At 39.5% G+C, this 16467-nt stretch overlaps 2 protein-coding genes across 8 annotated transcripts in view; one reads left to right on the forward strand and one right to left on the reverse strand.

Moving 5' to 3' along the window:
* LOC108244131 (NLR family CARD domain-containing protein 3) overlaps positions 1-16467 on the reverse strand; it is a 1204881-nt gene that overhangs the window by 729038 nt on the left and 459376 nt on the right. The gene's annotated exons all lie outside the window — the stretch shown is intronic.
* LOC108248949 (pleckstrin homology domain-containing family A member 5) overlaps positions 1-16467 on the forward strand; it is a 166192-nt gene that overhangs the window by 75490 nt on the left and 74235 nt on the right. For all 7 annotated transcript variants that reach the window (XM_017438017.3, XM_017438022.3, XM_017438018.3 and 4 more), the window contains exons 7-10: positions 3686-3758; positions 8728-8828; positions 11242-11357; positions 12319-13425. In XM_017438017.3, coding sequence (XP_017293506.1) covers positions 3686-3758; positions 8728-8828; positions 11242-11357; positions 12319-13425 — 1397 coding nt within the window. The remainder of the gene's footprint in view (positions 1-3685; positions 3759-8727; positions 8829-11241; positions 11358-12318; positions 13426-16467) is intronic.

Here is a 16467-nt window from a genome sequence, read left to right on the forward strand (position 1 = left end):
TAGTTCCTCACACATAATGTCTGCAATTAGGGCCTTGCGGTCCTGTTCGCTGAATGAGAGGAGTTCACATCCATCTAGGAATGACTGAGTTGTATCTGGTGTTGCTGTGAACTCATACATGTATAAAGACCCGTAGAACTGTTTAAATTGATCAATAATATGTGTTTCTTATTTAATTTGATAAACTGTCCTGTCATTTTCAATTTTTCGTAATTGCTTTGCTAATAATTTATGTGGTTTGTCACCAATTTCAAAATATTTTTGTTTAGCAAAGGTAACTGCACCACATAATCTGTCAGATAGGATTTTATTAAGCTTGTATTTAAGTGCTGAAATTTCATTATATTTTGCCAGAGAAGGCTGTTGAGCATTATCCGTATCTAAACTGCGGATCTGTTCTTCTAGTTCTGCTTGTTTTGCTCTATTGCATTTCCTGATGATGATGATTGGTAAGATCTAATACAACCTCATACGTAGGCCCTAAAGGCTTCCTATATCATTGTTGGAGACATTATCTTTGTCACTGGTTTCAAAGAAGAGCTTTATATGTGCTTTCAAGTATTCACAGTATTCATTAGTCTCTGTAAGAAGTTGTGGGTTAAACCTCCAACATCTCTAGCTAGGCATATTTTCAGAAAGTTTAAGCATAAATGACACAGGACAGAGATGATGATATTGTGATACATGACATTATAAGAAAATGGCAAGAGTTTCCCATCAATCAAGAATAAATCTATCCTAGTGTAAACATTGTGTACCTGTCTGTCTGATTAGTGAGTCTGATTAGTGACTACCTTTGTACCTGTACCTTTGAATGAATGCATGTTTTACTTGTTTCTCTACTCCAACACACCTGATTTGAATCAGTGTACCATTACCAGGCTTCTGTAGAACATGAAAAGGTAATTTAACCACTGAATCAGGTGTGTTGGATCAGGGAAACAAGTAAAACATGCAGGATAGTGGCTCTCCAGGACCAGGGTTGCCTACCCCTGTCTTAGACTGAAAAGGGCTTAGATCTTTAAGTTCAGCTCATGAAAATGTGAGCAAAAACAAGTGTTGCATTTATATTTTTGTTTAGTATCCATCAGTGATTTGACAGCTTTTACTGTTAATATTACAATATCACAATCAGTGACAAACATAATTTTAAGTTCATTTTAAGTATAAGTTCGGTTCATATTAATAAAAAAATATAAATGATCTCAGTGCAGTTTACAAAGATAAACAAGTTCAATTAGGACCAGTTTCATACAGTTCCATTTTATTTTAATAATTCAAATTTTTTTCAAAACACTCAGATGGTAGTAATTTTGTTTTTTTATGCAGATTTTTTTAAAGTAAGAATAGAACAGACTGTTTTGAGTCTCGATTAAGCTACTCACTCTGAACACAGATCAGCAGATGTTCGTAAAGAGGAGAGCTTGGTTTTAGTAAAATGAGACCCCTAGAGAAACCAGACTCAGGAAGGGTGGTCCGCAGCTTCACCTGGCTGGAGTTGAGAGGACTAGAAAAGACATAGCACATAATACCTAGGGAAGCGGAATTCAGTCATACAGAATGTGAGAAGAAACCTGGACTTGATCAAGCCTGGACAGAGCTGGTTTAACTGGTTTCACAAACAGCAAATCATGTTGAGGAGGATTCTTTTAACAATCACAGTGATAGAAGACAAACTTATTTATATATTATGAGCGGCAATGTCTATTAAACCATGTAAGCTGTCCCTGTGACTGTACCAGCCACTTTATTTTGATGATAGATTGTGTCTATCTTACTACAGACACAATTCAGTGTATTCATGTCAAACAAAAAGCTGCACTCCAAAACAAACTATGACTATGAGACTATGACATCATCTGTGTTAAAACTGCAGCCACTCTGAAGGACTCTTCTGTCAGGGCAAGGCTGAGTACATGACTGGATACCTCAGTACTTGTGTTGACAATATTGTGCCCACCACATAAAACCGGAAGTTCCCCAGCCAGAAGCCATGGATTAACAGTCAGGTACGCTGTATGCATTTAGATCAGGCAATGAGTCAGAGTGAAGTATGGACTGAGGAAAGCCATCAGAATGACCAAGAGGCAGTACAGAGAGAAACTGGATGGCTTCTACTCTACTGCTGACTCTGGACGGATGTGGCAAGGCCTGTAGCATATTACAGAATGCAGAACCACCACCAGCTCCACAGACAGCCTGCCAGATGACCTCAACACCTACGCCCGCTTTGAGACCTTCTACAACACAGAGGGGAACCACACATACACCTGGACCACCCAACCTTACCCCTCTCCACCAACAATGGAGAGGTGGAAGCCAGATACACAAAGCCCTGAGGAAAATCAACCCCTGCAAGGCAAAAGGTTGAGATAACATTCCTGGGTGGGCTCTCAGAGCATGTGCCAACAAGCTGGCTGATGTTCTTAGCTCCATCTTCAGCCAGAGTACATTCCCTCCTGCTTAAAGACCACAGAGAGTGGTGTTAGCCCATATTCTGAGGAGCATACCAGACATCCTAGACCCTTTGGAGTTTGCTTACCTGCCCAACAGGTCCAGCTCAGACTCCTTCGCTGTTGCACTCTATTATTCTCTTTTACACCTGGAGAACAAGGATTCCTATATCTAGATGATCTTTGTGGATTACAGCTCAGCTTTTAACACAATCATCTCCCCAAAACTCACCCACACTTACCCTGCACTCCACCCTCTGCGACTGGCAGGCCCAGTCAGTCAGGATTGGCAACAAGACTTCAGCCAGTATGATCACAAACTCTGAAACTCCACAGGGATGTGTTTTCAACCCCATCCTCTACATCATGTTCATCCATGTAGGTGCTGCCTCACACAGGGACATCATCATCATCCTTAAGTTTGTGAATGATCCTAAAGTGATAGGACACATCATTGTGTGTTGGTGGTGGTGGTGGGGCAGCAGTCTACAGGAGAGAGGTGGCCTGTCTGGTGTCATGGTATGAGGACAACAATCTCATTCTCAACATGGACAAGACAAAGGAGTTATTAGGGGACATTAGGAAGGAGAGGAATCCTCATCAACCACTGTTCATCCAAGACCACTGCTAATCTTTCCCACTGTCATCAGACTCCTAAAAAGCTGGAGTCTACAAATACATTCTGTTTTAAGTTCATGTGGGACCAGTTTTTGCAGTCTGCTCACTGCTATTGCTATTGCTGCATCCTAATCACACACTATGTATATAGTTCTTGTAAACGCATATATACAGTTTAGCCCTGTTCCATTTGCATTGCTATATGATAGCACATTTTATATTTTGACTGCATTTTGCCTTATTTTGTACTACTATCATTGTCTTACATTTTTTGCACACCTTACATTTTGATTGTGCTTTTGCCTCTACTTTGCATTACCAATATTTAATCTTTTCTTTTTTTTCATCTTTGCACTTGCTGTAGACGGCAAAGAGAAAGTTTCATTGCTCTATTAACATGTTTCTGCTATGCATGACAAACACTTTGAATCTTGAATGCCAATTTTTTTTTGCTATTTCTATTCCAAGGATTCTGTTATGTTTATATTTGTTTTTTGTTCATGGTTATTGTAATTTGGCATTTTGACTTCTGGCTGAGGTAGTGTCTCACTTGGCTGTGACTGTTTGAGATGAGTTGGCAACTCAAGTTTGTCTGTCGTCTTTGACCCTTGCAGGACAGCACAGGTATGAAGTTGTGGAAGAAGAGGTGGTTTGTTCTGTCTGACATGTGCCTCTTTTACTACCGTGGTGAGGATGCACACACACACACACACACACACATGCACAAGCACAAACACGTTCAACAAAAAATACAAGACAGAGTTACAACATCATAGGTGATTAGAGTATACATATAAAAAATCCCTGAAAGAAGTTTCAGTGAAACAGGAAGAGACATTAGTTTCCTTAGACAATGTTTTCCAAACAGGGGATAAAGAATCCACTGAATCTGACTATATTAAGTTATGATTGAATTGAACTGGACTGCATGTAACTAGATTTGAATTGGACCTGTTTGCTTTTCTGAATAGTGCTTTGTGATGACTTTAGTTGTGAAGTGGTACTACATAAATATACTGAATTGAAATTACTGAAAGATGTATAGAAGAAGAGGCATGGAGTGCTTATCTGGCTGCCATTGTCTCCAATGTAAAGTTAAAATGACTTACATGAATTTGATCTGTCTACCTTCAGAAGAATGAATGTATGTGTTTACAATTAGTAAAAAAATAACTTGTAGAACATATACTTCTTTTCTTTACCTGAGTTTTCTTTTCTGAGTCATTGGGTAGGTGGTGCCTGTGTAGGGAAAAGGGTATATTTTATTTTAAGATGGAGATGTTTGAATTATTAATAATTCATAAACTATGTTACAGGGCACCAGCCTCTCAAAAGAGGGAAATATTACATGAATCTATAAGTTTTAGTTATCAGTCTCAACATTTAATTACCCTAAATCATAAGTTCTTTACTTTGGATTAAAATCATAATCACATCAAAACACACGCACACTGAATTACGTTTTTGCGCTATTTATGAGACATTTATTGAACAGCCAAATATAACACAAGTTCTGGCAGGTTATGAAAATATTGCACGTTTGAATATGGTAATAAGATACTGATCGAGGCGTTATAATGGCATGAAGGTTAAACAGAAAGTCTAATCAAATCTTAAGATTTTGAGGCAGAGCGGGTTTGAGAAATTAACTTTGCGTAATGGAAATGACGATTATTATTATTAATTTGGCACCTGAGTGAAACGAACTCTTATCGACCAGCACAGTGCACCACCAGAAGTTAGCCAGAAAACAGTTCAGAGAGTTTGTCCTACCAAGAGAAGGATCCGTCTGGCCGCTGTCTCTCAGTACCAGTCAGGAACCTTTAGGCCACGGCGGGAGGAAGGTGACCAGGAGGGCTCGTCTCCAGGGCACTTTCTGTCAGCGGGAGCTGAGTTGAACCTTCGGCCAGTTCTGTTGGTCCAACCAGTCAGCAGCTCGTCTTTAGCAGGCAGGTGAACGACTCTGGGATGGCCGTTCGAAGCTGGTTTGATGGTCAGGCTGGAGGTGAAGAGTCCGTCTCATGAAGACGACGCGGGGGAATTTAATAAAGGCTCGGACTGTTACTTATTTCACTGACTTACTAAATTAGCGTCAATGTTGACTGCTGAAATAAACTAAGAACTTAACGACAAAAATTTGGTTCACAACGAAAAATGGGATGAAGTCAGCAACGCGAAAAACAAGAGAAATAAAATTAAAAGTTGACAGGACGAGGAAAACGCACAGAGAACGAAAAACAAAGAAGAATCGGGGAGCAGGACGGGGGAGCAGGGCCGGCAAACTTTTTAAACAAAGGTGGGGGTTGGCCTTTACACGCTTACCGTCCAATCAGAGCCGCGGTTCTCAAAAGAAGGCAGGACGTTTCGGTGGTAATTTAACCAAAAAGCACCTCTTCGGAGGGGCATTTTTTTGACACTTAAGGAGAAACTAATGTAGTTTGATCTTTGCATTCCTTTTCTGCCTCAAAATTAAATTTAGTTAGCAAAAGGGGAAGCAGAATCGATCAGTGATTAAATTAAGTCTTCTCACATGAAGTTAATCTCAATGAATCATGGTCATTGGCACTGTAAACACATATTGATACGTTTGCAACCTGATGGCAGGATAATGCTAATAATGTTTCATCTGTCATGTGATATGCAAATGAATGAAAGCAAAACAGAAAATATATATATAGACAACTACAAACATTAAAAGATGAAACATCTTGTAACTGAAAGGAGAAAAACAATATTAGTACAAATATCACATTTTAACATGAGGGTTGTAGTCCAGAAACTTATTTGAACAGATTAGAAAGTTCACATTTGGTAGGTATAGTTCAAACTTATACTAAGCAGAGACCAGGAGGCTGGGGTACTTGAGATTAACTATATTTGAAGGAATGTGATAATTCCTTTGATGTCAGTAGACCGAAGGCGTAATCTGTTCCTTGAGTTTAAACAGGTCTTTGGTTGTTCTTTTCTCAGAATGTAAATTTCTTCCAAAGTACTACTATTGACACCTCTGTCCCGTCTTTCAAGCGAGAGGTCTGAAAAGGGGGTGTAAATCCTGTTTAGAGTCAACAACAGTAATTAGTGTATGCATTCTTTTAGTCTGCTGCGAAAGGGGTCTGTTTCTCTCCTCTTGATAAGACCAGAGAGCCATCTGGGTTTCTTCTCAAAACACTGGGGTTTTTTAGTTTAGGTGAAACAGTCCATTTTTGCATTAGGCCGTTAATGCAAAAATAATCCAAACTGACGTGTGACCCTACACCTGTTTCCAGCGGTCATTCTGCAAGAGGCTGGGTAAACTTTGGACAGGTCTCCAGTCCATCACAGGGACACACAGAAACAAATGAGACAGACAACCATTCACACTCTGACTCACACCTAGGGACAATTTAGAGTTACCAATTAACCTGACATGCATATTTTTGGTATGTGGAAGTAAACTGGAGTACCTGGAGAAAACCTATACATGTACAGGGCGAACATGTAAACTCCATATAGAGAGTCCCCAAAGAGGAGGAGAACCTTTTACCATGTTACTGTGAGGCGATAGTTCTACCCACTGCTCTGCCGTACCATCCATTATACTTACTTTTCCCCCGAAATGTTCAATGTTGAGCGTTTCTTAATCTATTAAACATGTATGTGACATTTAAGTTTTTACTGCATATTTAGACATTTACTTTAAGATCACTATTTATTCTGAATGACTACCACATGTACAAAATTTTTTTTTTTTTTTTTTTGAGGCAAAATGTGACTAAACGCTGTTGCTATATTTGGATAGAAAGCAATAAGAAATAATAAAAACCAACAGAGACTGGGATATGATTCTGTTACTGATATATTTATGTCCCACCCTGTGCTTAAACGGAGGAAGAATCATGAAGAAAAACAGACCACAGAACATCCACACATCATCTTGACATTAACCATGCTAAAAGGACTGGTTTTAACAATTACACACGTTGGAGCTTTTACAACTATGGGTCAGATAAATTGTTAGATGATCAGTGAACCTGTCACAACTTTTAAGTAGCCAGCTCCGTAGTCAGACTTTTCATACATATTTTACCCATTTATGCTGATGATCTTATCTGCCGCCAGTATACTGTTTGACAAAAGATGTGTTCGAGACACTGAATTATTTAGGAAGCAGTTTATTATAAGTTCACATTAGCTAGTTAAAGTATCTCATTTCAAAAAATTGTGTTTAATTGTGAACAGTTCTCACTAATTTTAACAAAAAAATCAGTAATTAAAAAACCTCTGAATGCCAGAAACTTCAAGAATTTGAAAGAGATGCAGGCATACCAAATGTTGGTAGCCAATAAATTGTTGCCACTGATGTTAGCTAGCTACAACTTGTATATAACTTACTAAAATGCAACACTAACAACAAGCATCAGCCTAAAAGTATTATTTTAATTTATGTAAGACAGGTTTACTAATGTGTTAAAGTGAAAAAATGCTTTATTAAAAAAAAAAAAATCTGTGGCACACTCAGTGGCTACTTTATTTGGTCCACCCTGCTAGTGCTGAGTTGAACCCCTTCTGCCTTCAGAACTGCCCTTTTTCTTGGTGGCGTAGATTCAATAAGATGTTGGAAATATTCCTCAGAGATTTTGGTCTATACTGACATGTTAGCCTCACACAGTTTATGCAGCATCCATGATGTGAATCTCCTGTTCCACCGCAACCCACAGGCTCTAAATTCGATTGAGATTTGGTGACCATGGAGACCATTGGAGTTCAGTGTTTCCAAACTCATTAGACCAGGCAACATTGAGTAAATTGTAGTCTCAGTTTCCTGTTCTTAGCTGACAGGAGTCTCACCCAGTGTGGTCTGTTGCTGCTGTAGCACATCTGCTTCAAGGTTGGACTTGTTATGTGTTCAGAGATGGTATTCTGCAGACCTTGGTTGGAATAAGAGGTTTTTTTGAGCTACTGTTGCCTTTCTGTCATCTAGAAATGGTCTGCTCATTCTCCTCTGACATCAACAAGGCTTTTTTGCCCACATAACTGCTACTCACTAGATATTTTCTCTTTTTTGGACCATTCTCTTTAAACCCTAGAAGGACAAGGTCTCTTAAATTCCCTTTCTTATTTGTTCTGTTGATCAATTTGAACTTCATAAAGTTGTCTTTACCACATCTACATGCCTAAATGTGCTGAGTTGCTGCCATTGGATTGGCTGATACGCTGTTTGTGTTAACAAGTAATTAAATGGATGGACTTTACCCCCCCTGAAGCCCTCAAAAGAGAAAGAGAGGCAAAGACATTTAGAGAGGTCCTTGTAACCTTATGTCAATTTGACCCAAATTTACGAGGGCCATGGGAGGGTTATTAAAGTGGCCTGTGAGTGTATGTCACAATACAGGAGAAAGGTTTTGAAATGCTTTATCGTGGTCTGATTTTTTCAACACAACAAATCAGCTTCCATATGTTCCTTTTGTAGCTTGATAGCTCCAGATGTACCATTGTCTTACCCTGTCAACTTCACTCACATGTAGTGTCACCTTAGTATGCTCTCATCTTTCCAATTTTCTGAGCTCACTCTATTTGTCTGTGTTTGAATATAGGTTGATAAAAATATTTATAAGCGTTCCTTTCAATCTAAAAAGATTGATATTCCATTTTTAACTTTTCCCTCTTGTTGCTGCAGATGAAAAAGAGGACAGCATCCTGGGAAGTATTCTGCTGCCCAGCTTTCACATCTCCATGCTTTCAGTTGACGACCACATCAGCAAGAAATATGCATTCAAGGTAAACACAAGGATTTGTCTTAAATATGTTTTTATATGATAATAATGTATATTCCTGCATAAATTACTCTTTTTTATTGTTATTTTTTGTTTCAGTAGAAAAAGCATTTCTTTAAAGGTAAAACATTTTATGTTACAAATCCTGGCCTGGCCCTGCCTTTGACTTCTAGAATAAAAATTAATCTAATATTGTAGAAAGTAATAGAAACAGAATTCCTAACCATGATTAAACATCCACTCACATACTATCTTTTAATATTTAGCACCATGCTGTTTTGTGTTTTTTTGAATTATCTTTGTAAGGATCCTAAATAATAATGTGTAGATAAGGTGAGAATGTACATATGGTTACACACTGTAAGAATTAAGACTTGAAGGATGGATGATCCTTTAAACCACATGGCTTCTAGAACACTGACTTTGAAATTATGTGTGTTTCAAATGCCGTATTTTCTGCCTTAAAGGGTGCACTGGATTATAAGACGCACTGTCAATGAATGGTCCATTTGAGAATATGATCCCTCTATGAGAGATCACAAAGATAATCAAACGGTTCAAAACTCACGGAAGAATACTGCAGCGTCAAGTATTAAATGCCTACACCGCTCGCTCAGGTCTGCGCGCTGTGCACGGAGCCCTGTCAAAACTACAAAGAGTGACTATAACTGAGCCTTAATGCAGCAAGCGGCGCAACTTTGTAGTTTACCAAAGTCGTACTAAAATATTACGACTTCTTGCATATATAAGGCGATATATGTAGAAGGTTTTTTGAGAAAATTGAAGGCTTTTAAGTTTGCCTTATAGTCCAGAAAATACGGTACTTGTAATAACAACTGTGATGTTCACGATGAGCATCTTTTATTTTTTTAAATGCTGCAACTATATTTGAGATCTCATCAATAGGAAAGCAATTTCTCCATTCAAGGCTTGATGTATCTGACTGTCGTCATTTCCGACACTGGGAAGACTTCAGAGGCTGATGGTCCACAGTTTCAAACACCATGGCAATACAATGATACTTTAGACAGTAAAACTTGTTGTCCAATAAAGCATTTGAGATCTAGTCTGAAAACTGGTCAACCCACCCTGCAACAGTACTGATATCCCTGCCCAAATCTGAGCAATGGTACAAAGAGGATTCTTCCAACTGCAGGAAGTTTTACCTGTGTACTGAGTGACCATCTTCAGTGCTGATCTTGATTTAATTAGCTGCGTTAAACAAATAGGATAACTTTCTGCCTAAACACAATCAGATTCTCTTGCCTGTAGTTGAGGTATTTTATCCTTACTTTAGTAATACTCTGGACCAGTAACTACGGATTCATATTCACAACAGTACATTTTTTCTGTCTCTAATCTAATCAAGGTTTACTAATTTATCACTTTAGCTTTAATCCTTCTCTGTTCCTGTTTTAAAACTATTTAAACAATGCTATTTTCTATTCATATTTTGCCTGTTTGAACATCTGTTTCCAGATTATTGATTAAAACATCTTCAAAATTGCCATAAAGTTATTTTGGAATTATTCTTTTGTAATTAATTTCAAGGTCATAAAATTAATTTGTACTGTACATAATTAGTTTGTACTGTAATTGTCTTTAAATAGATCCACAAATACACTGCCTGACCAAAAAAAAAGTCGCCACCTGGATTTAACTAAGCAAATAGGTACGAGCCTCCTATTGGATAATTGTTGCATGGGCGATTATGTTTCAGCTGGCAACAAGTTATTTAACCCCAATGAGTTGCTTCTCATTTCTTAAACAACAACCATGTTGAAAGACACATCCCGTGGTTGTGGAAAAGATCTGTCTGTTTGAGAAGGGTCAAATAATTGGCATGCATCAAGCAGAGAAAACATCTAAGGAGATTGCAGATACTACTAAAACTGGGTTAAGAACTGTCCAACGCATCATTAAAAACTGGAATAATAGTGGGGACCCATCATCTTCGAGGAAGAAATGTGGCCAGAAAAAAATCCTGAATGATCGTGAGCAACGATCACTTAAAAGTTTAGTGAAATCAAATTGAAGAAAAACAACAGTAGAACTCAGGGCTGCGTTTAATGGTGAAAGTAAGAGCATTTCCACACGCGCAATGTGAAGGGAACTCAAGCGATTGGGACCGAACTAACTACCTGAATATACTGAATGACCAGGTTATTCCATGAATGGATTTTTTCTTCCCTAAACTCCTATTCATCTAAATAAATAGGAGTTATTGTGGCATTGAAGTACCTTCTGTAGTCTTTCATTTCATCTCTCTCACACAAACACTCACAGTTATATGAACACAAGCTATTTTCCAGCAGGAAGGACTCCCTGCGGGGTCATTTTCAAATTATCTTCCTCTACTTCTGTGATTCTGCCTCTTCTAACTGTTCTCTCTGCTGTCCCCCTCCCACCACTACCAGGCCACTCACCCCAACATGCGGACATATTATTTCTGCACTGACACAGCAAAAGAGATGGAGTCCTGGATGAAAGTCATGACAGATGCTGCTCTTGTCCACACTGAGCCCATCAAAAGGTGGGTTTACATGATACATGAGACACACAGCTTCCACATTTAACATATAGAGCCCCTAAGGGGAAGTTGGTTGTGGAAAAAAAAAAAAATAGGTTTGAGCGCTCATGGTGCTCATGCAGTATTATCTTGTGAGCACCAGATACTTTTCTGGTGCACACAAAATTGTTGTATCTAGTGCTATTCTGCATGTTTTTGGTATGGACAGTGAAATGAGAGGTTTATTTGAGTTATATTTTGATGTTAGACTTGGTTTAAAGACAGCTGGGGCTGCGCAGCTTGGTGGTCAGTGCTCCGGTCTTGTAATTCTGAGGCTGGCAGTTCAAGCCCAGGGTGTGTCAGGAAGTGTAAAACAATTACTACAATTTCATGTGAGTTTGCTCACTGTGGTGACCCCTGAAAAAGGTAGCAGCTGAAAGAACAACTTGCTTTTAAAGACATTGCCAAAACATCACTGTTGTCTCTGAATGACACTTAAAAATTTTGTGGTCTGTTTTAGTGCAAGGCATACACTAACTTTGATCAGATAATCACTTTTATTCGTGAACAATTACAAACAACTGGACAACTCCATGGATAAAGATGAAAAGTATACTAAAAGGGAATTACATGTCAGGAGTGAATGTTGCCTTGTCTTCCTCGTAAAGACAAGGTGACATCACACCAAAAAAGGCAGGTGAACTTTAGTTTCATGCAGCTGGATGGGAATTCTGATAAAGTTAGCAATTCTAAAAACAGAGTTACCCGTTATGCAGTCATTTGAGTACAGTATGAAACAAGCTTTGGGGCTGATACAACTCTTTGTGGTGATGGTGTTAAATAACCCACATCTGGTTGCACATTGCAGTGTCCTCAGGCTCCTAAAGCCCAGCAGGCTCCCTGACAAATCAGTGCCCCAAGATACAGTATATTCAGTATAAGGGAAGAACAAAATGTTTTCTTACAGAATGGCTTTGTGTTACAGGCTAGACAAGTTGAAAGTGGAGCAGCAGAAGCCTCAGGAGTTGAACAACTTGCTGAACCACAAAGTCCTAACGCGGCCTGAGATCCAGAAGAATGAGCACAACCGAGACCCTGTGCAACAACATTCCTTCTCGCAGGCCAATGACAAATGGTTAAAAGATCTGGAGAAACACAGCAACCAGAAAGAAAGTGGGGATTGTGCCTTTTATACAGATGGAGAAAAGATCTCACTAAAGAAAGATGGAGTTAGCTACAGGCTTCAGAAGAATGGAGAAAAGTATCTCCTCCACAAGGATGGAGAAAAATTCTTGTTGAGAAAAGATGTGGAGAAATGCTCACTACAAAAAGATGGGGAGGTGTACATTATACACAGAGATCTGGATAAATCTGCGGGTCATCAAGGGGACATAGAGTACACCATGATGCAGACGGAGGAGAAATATGAGCCTTCTAAAGACGGAGAAAAGAACCTTCTCACAAAAGTTGGAGAAAAGTGTACACTTCCGAAAGTTGGACCAAAAGATGTGCAGAAATTTGTTTCTCACAAGGAAGTGAGGAGACAGCTTTCATTAAAAGAAACAGAAAGGTACAACACAATAAGAGAAATGGGAAACAAATATGGTACCATACAGGTTGTGGATAAATATGGTACACTGAAGAAAATGGGTAAATACAGTACACTACGAGAGGGGGAAAAATACACTACCATCACAGACGCAGAGAAATACGCTACTCTTCGCAATGGGAATATGTTTAGTTTTCAAAAAATAGACAGTACAGAAAGGTCTCTAACTAAAACAAGTAGCATCAGGCTTCAACCAACTCAGGCTACTGCCATCACACCTGCAGTGTCTGCATCACGCCAGAACCAGGCCAACATCCATACACAGAAACCAGCACAGCTCCATGGCTCAGGATCTGAGCCAGGAGAACCGCCTGGAGACTCCAGTCAGCCGAAAGTGGATAACAGTCAGGCTAGGATCTCTGTAAAGCTCCCTGGTCTAGTTCAGGAGCCAGACAGCAGCCTGTCCAGGACCATCTCTGTCCAACATCTACAGCCATGGGTCCGCCCTCAGAGACCAAGAGGACTGGAAGTTGACACAAGAAGGTAAGGCTCTCTGACTACTCTGGTGGGATTTTCTTCTTGCACTTTGTGGAACCATGAGTTGATTATAAATATAGAATACATCCATACAGTCCCAGCGTTCAGAGTGTGCCTTATTTTACAAAAACATGGCTTTGTCTAGATTTACCAAAAACAATGTTTTTCTGCACATATCAGCTGGTGGAGGTAATCAGCTCTGTGACGCTCCATAGCAACTGTTTTTCAGTCAGCACAATATTGATTAAACAGAATACCAAACTAATTAAACAAATGTGCTTGTTTTATTAATGTCATTATTATCAGTTTATGCTGTGGATCAGTTGCGCTGCCAATCTCTTGTCCCTCATTTTGGCTCTTTGTCAAAATTCATCGGGATGGTGGTAATCAGTAAAATAAGTTGTTTAAAGAATATAACCTGGTCTAACTTGCAGAATAAGGGCATTATGTGGAAGTTAACCACACCTCAGCACAACAAAGCTGCTGTAGCATTTAATATCTGCCCAGAATTGGTTGCACAGACCTGATATATTTCTTGTGAGAAGTTTAAAGTAACTCCTTGGTTTAAAACCAAAATAATCCTAAATCAGTAACTTTTTTTATTGTGGACACAAAAAAACTACATTTACAGTTATATTGAGAACAGGGATTGCCCAGCCTTTTAAAATAAATAAATAAATGCGATAAAAAAGATGCTTAGACACAGGTGTGTGAATGTATCACCAATTGTGAGTTGTTGAACTGACAATGGCCAGTCAAAGACGTTTAAACCTAACGTCCTAATCTAATCAACAGGATTATAGAGGACTTTGAAATTATGCAGCATCATGCATGTTTGAATAACATTAACGCTTGGTTGGACTGCAATCTAAAAAGGGAGGCTGAGTAAATACCTTGCACTTATTGCATTACTTATTTTTATAATATAGTACGGCACATTGTCCTGTCAGGAAAAAATCCATTGTAATCAGATCAGCAACAAGGCTAGGTAGGTTTTGACATATAATCTAAATGAATGCAATGTTATCCTATGGTTCCATAGTTAATCTAGATTGAACCTGACTATTTAAACAATGTGAAAAAAAACATCAATGATCAGACCAAGCCACCTCCTTCATTGCTATTAGGTTCAGATGTGCTGGGGAGGAAACTGCAAGAAGAGAGACGTAGCAAGACTGGACTGATTGTTAAGAGGGGCTGGTTCTGTAGTGGGCATGGAGCTGGACTCTGTAGGGACTGTAGCTGAGAGGAAGACCATGGAGATCAGGCATGTCGGGCTTGTTCATACTGAACAACATCCAGCATCCTCTGCTTAGCAAGGTCATCTGAGTGTGAGGACTGTGTTCAGTGACACTGCTGTCTACTGTGTTCAGCAAAAAAATTTAAGAAGTAATTTGTTCACCTGTCTCTACGACTGTATCCCAGCTGGGACATATAGAATACTAAAACCATTTGCTACAGAAGTGCATCTGCTGCATCAAACAACACAGGCCAACCAGATGATAACTTTGTTGTGGGTTTACCAGTTTTTCTCACTGAATTACTTGACCTATTCAACCTATTAGCCATGCCAACTACTAGTACCATCTGCTTCTTCTCTTTGCAGACTGTAAAAGTCTGAAAAAAAAAAAAAAATTTTTTGTCTATTCAGGTGAAGCATAAAGACAATAATTTTAATGAATGGTCCAATGTCACAGTGAAAGGGAAGTATCTGTCTGCTTATGAAAGCAACATGACAATTCAAACCAGTCAAGAAAACCGGGTGTTTTAATCTTTGTTCGTCCACTCCTGATCTCTTAAACTTGACATGTATGTGTGGAGTTTATTCTCCCCATGGGTTTTACTCCAGTTTCCTACCATAATCCAAGAAAAATATGTATGTTAGTTTAATTGGAGATTCTAAATGACCCTTTGAAGTGAGTTTCTGTCGGCAGGTTTTTGTGTATTTGTGCATCTCTGTGTTGGCCATGGGATTCAACCTGTCCAGGGCATTTCCCACCCTCTTGCCCATTGATCTCTGGTGATTTCGACCAGCTGCCACTGGTACAGAAAATGAATGGATGGATAGATGGATTTATAAATTTTGTCACCGAAGTACTGAATTCCCTGAAATAAAAACAAATTAATGCCCCTTTTCCACTGGTTCTAAAGGTCCCGGCTCCACTCTACTCGGATTGCTTTGCGCGCATTTCCACTGGCATTTTTTGAGGCCGGTCCCTGCTTTTGTGGGTGGCACAAGCTTAGCTCCTGTTCACCCATTGGTCGTGGGTGTGGTCAAGAAGAGTGAAGAAAACAACGATAGACAATTTTGGTACAGTAGCGAAGTAATAGGACTATAAACAACAGCGTTAGCTTACCCTGCAACGTTTATGCCGTCTGTCCCGCAGCTGAAATGTAACTGAACTGTAAAGCCAGAAATCTCCAGCAGATAACAGTTGTCCTACTCCGTGCAACAATTGCAGCATCCAGAGCATTTCTTCCACTGCGCCTTTCTTCCTTAAGTCTTAGAAAGAAAGATCCACTGATTGTCACACACCTGAGTGTGTGAAATTTGTTTTCAGCATTTGACCGATCCCCTGAGGGAGCGGTGAGCAGCAGCGGTGCTGTGCTTGGGAATCATTTGGCGATCTAACCCCCCTAATTTCAACCCTTAATGCTGAGTGTCAAGCAGGGTGACAATGGGTCCCATTTTTAGTCTTTGGTATGACCCGGCTGGGGATTGAACCCACGACCTCCCAGTTTCAGAGCAGACACTCTACCATTAGGCCACTGAGCTGGGGATTAGGAGATTATTTTATCATAATTATAATAATAATAATAATCCACATAAGTTTAATAAACAGCAAAAACACTGGGCCAACGTTGTCCATAGCTCTTCCGTTGTTTCCACAAATGACACCAAGTTTCGGCGCGCGCGCACAACCCCCCCTACCCCACCGCACACCACCCCCTCGCCCTGCCTTCCCCCCAGCAACACAAGGAGCCGTTCCTCTGCTACTGACCAAACTGGCCGGTGGAAACGCAATGCATTTTTTTAGAGCCAAGCCA

The sequence above is a fragment of the Kryptolebias marmoratus genome, linkage group LG23 (assembly GCF_001649575.2).
Source record: "Kryptolebias marmoratus isolate JLee-2015 linkage group LG23, ASM164957v2, whole genome shotgun sequence".
NCBI lineage: Eukaryota > Metazoa > Chordata > Actinopteri > Cyprinodontiformes > Rivulidae > Kryptolebias > Kryptolebias marmoratus.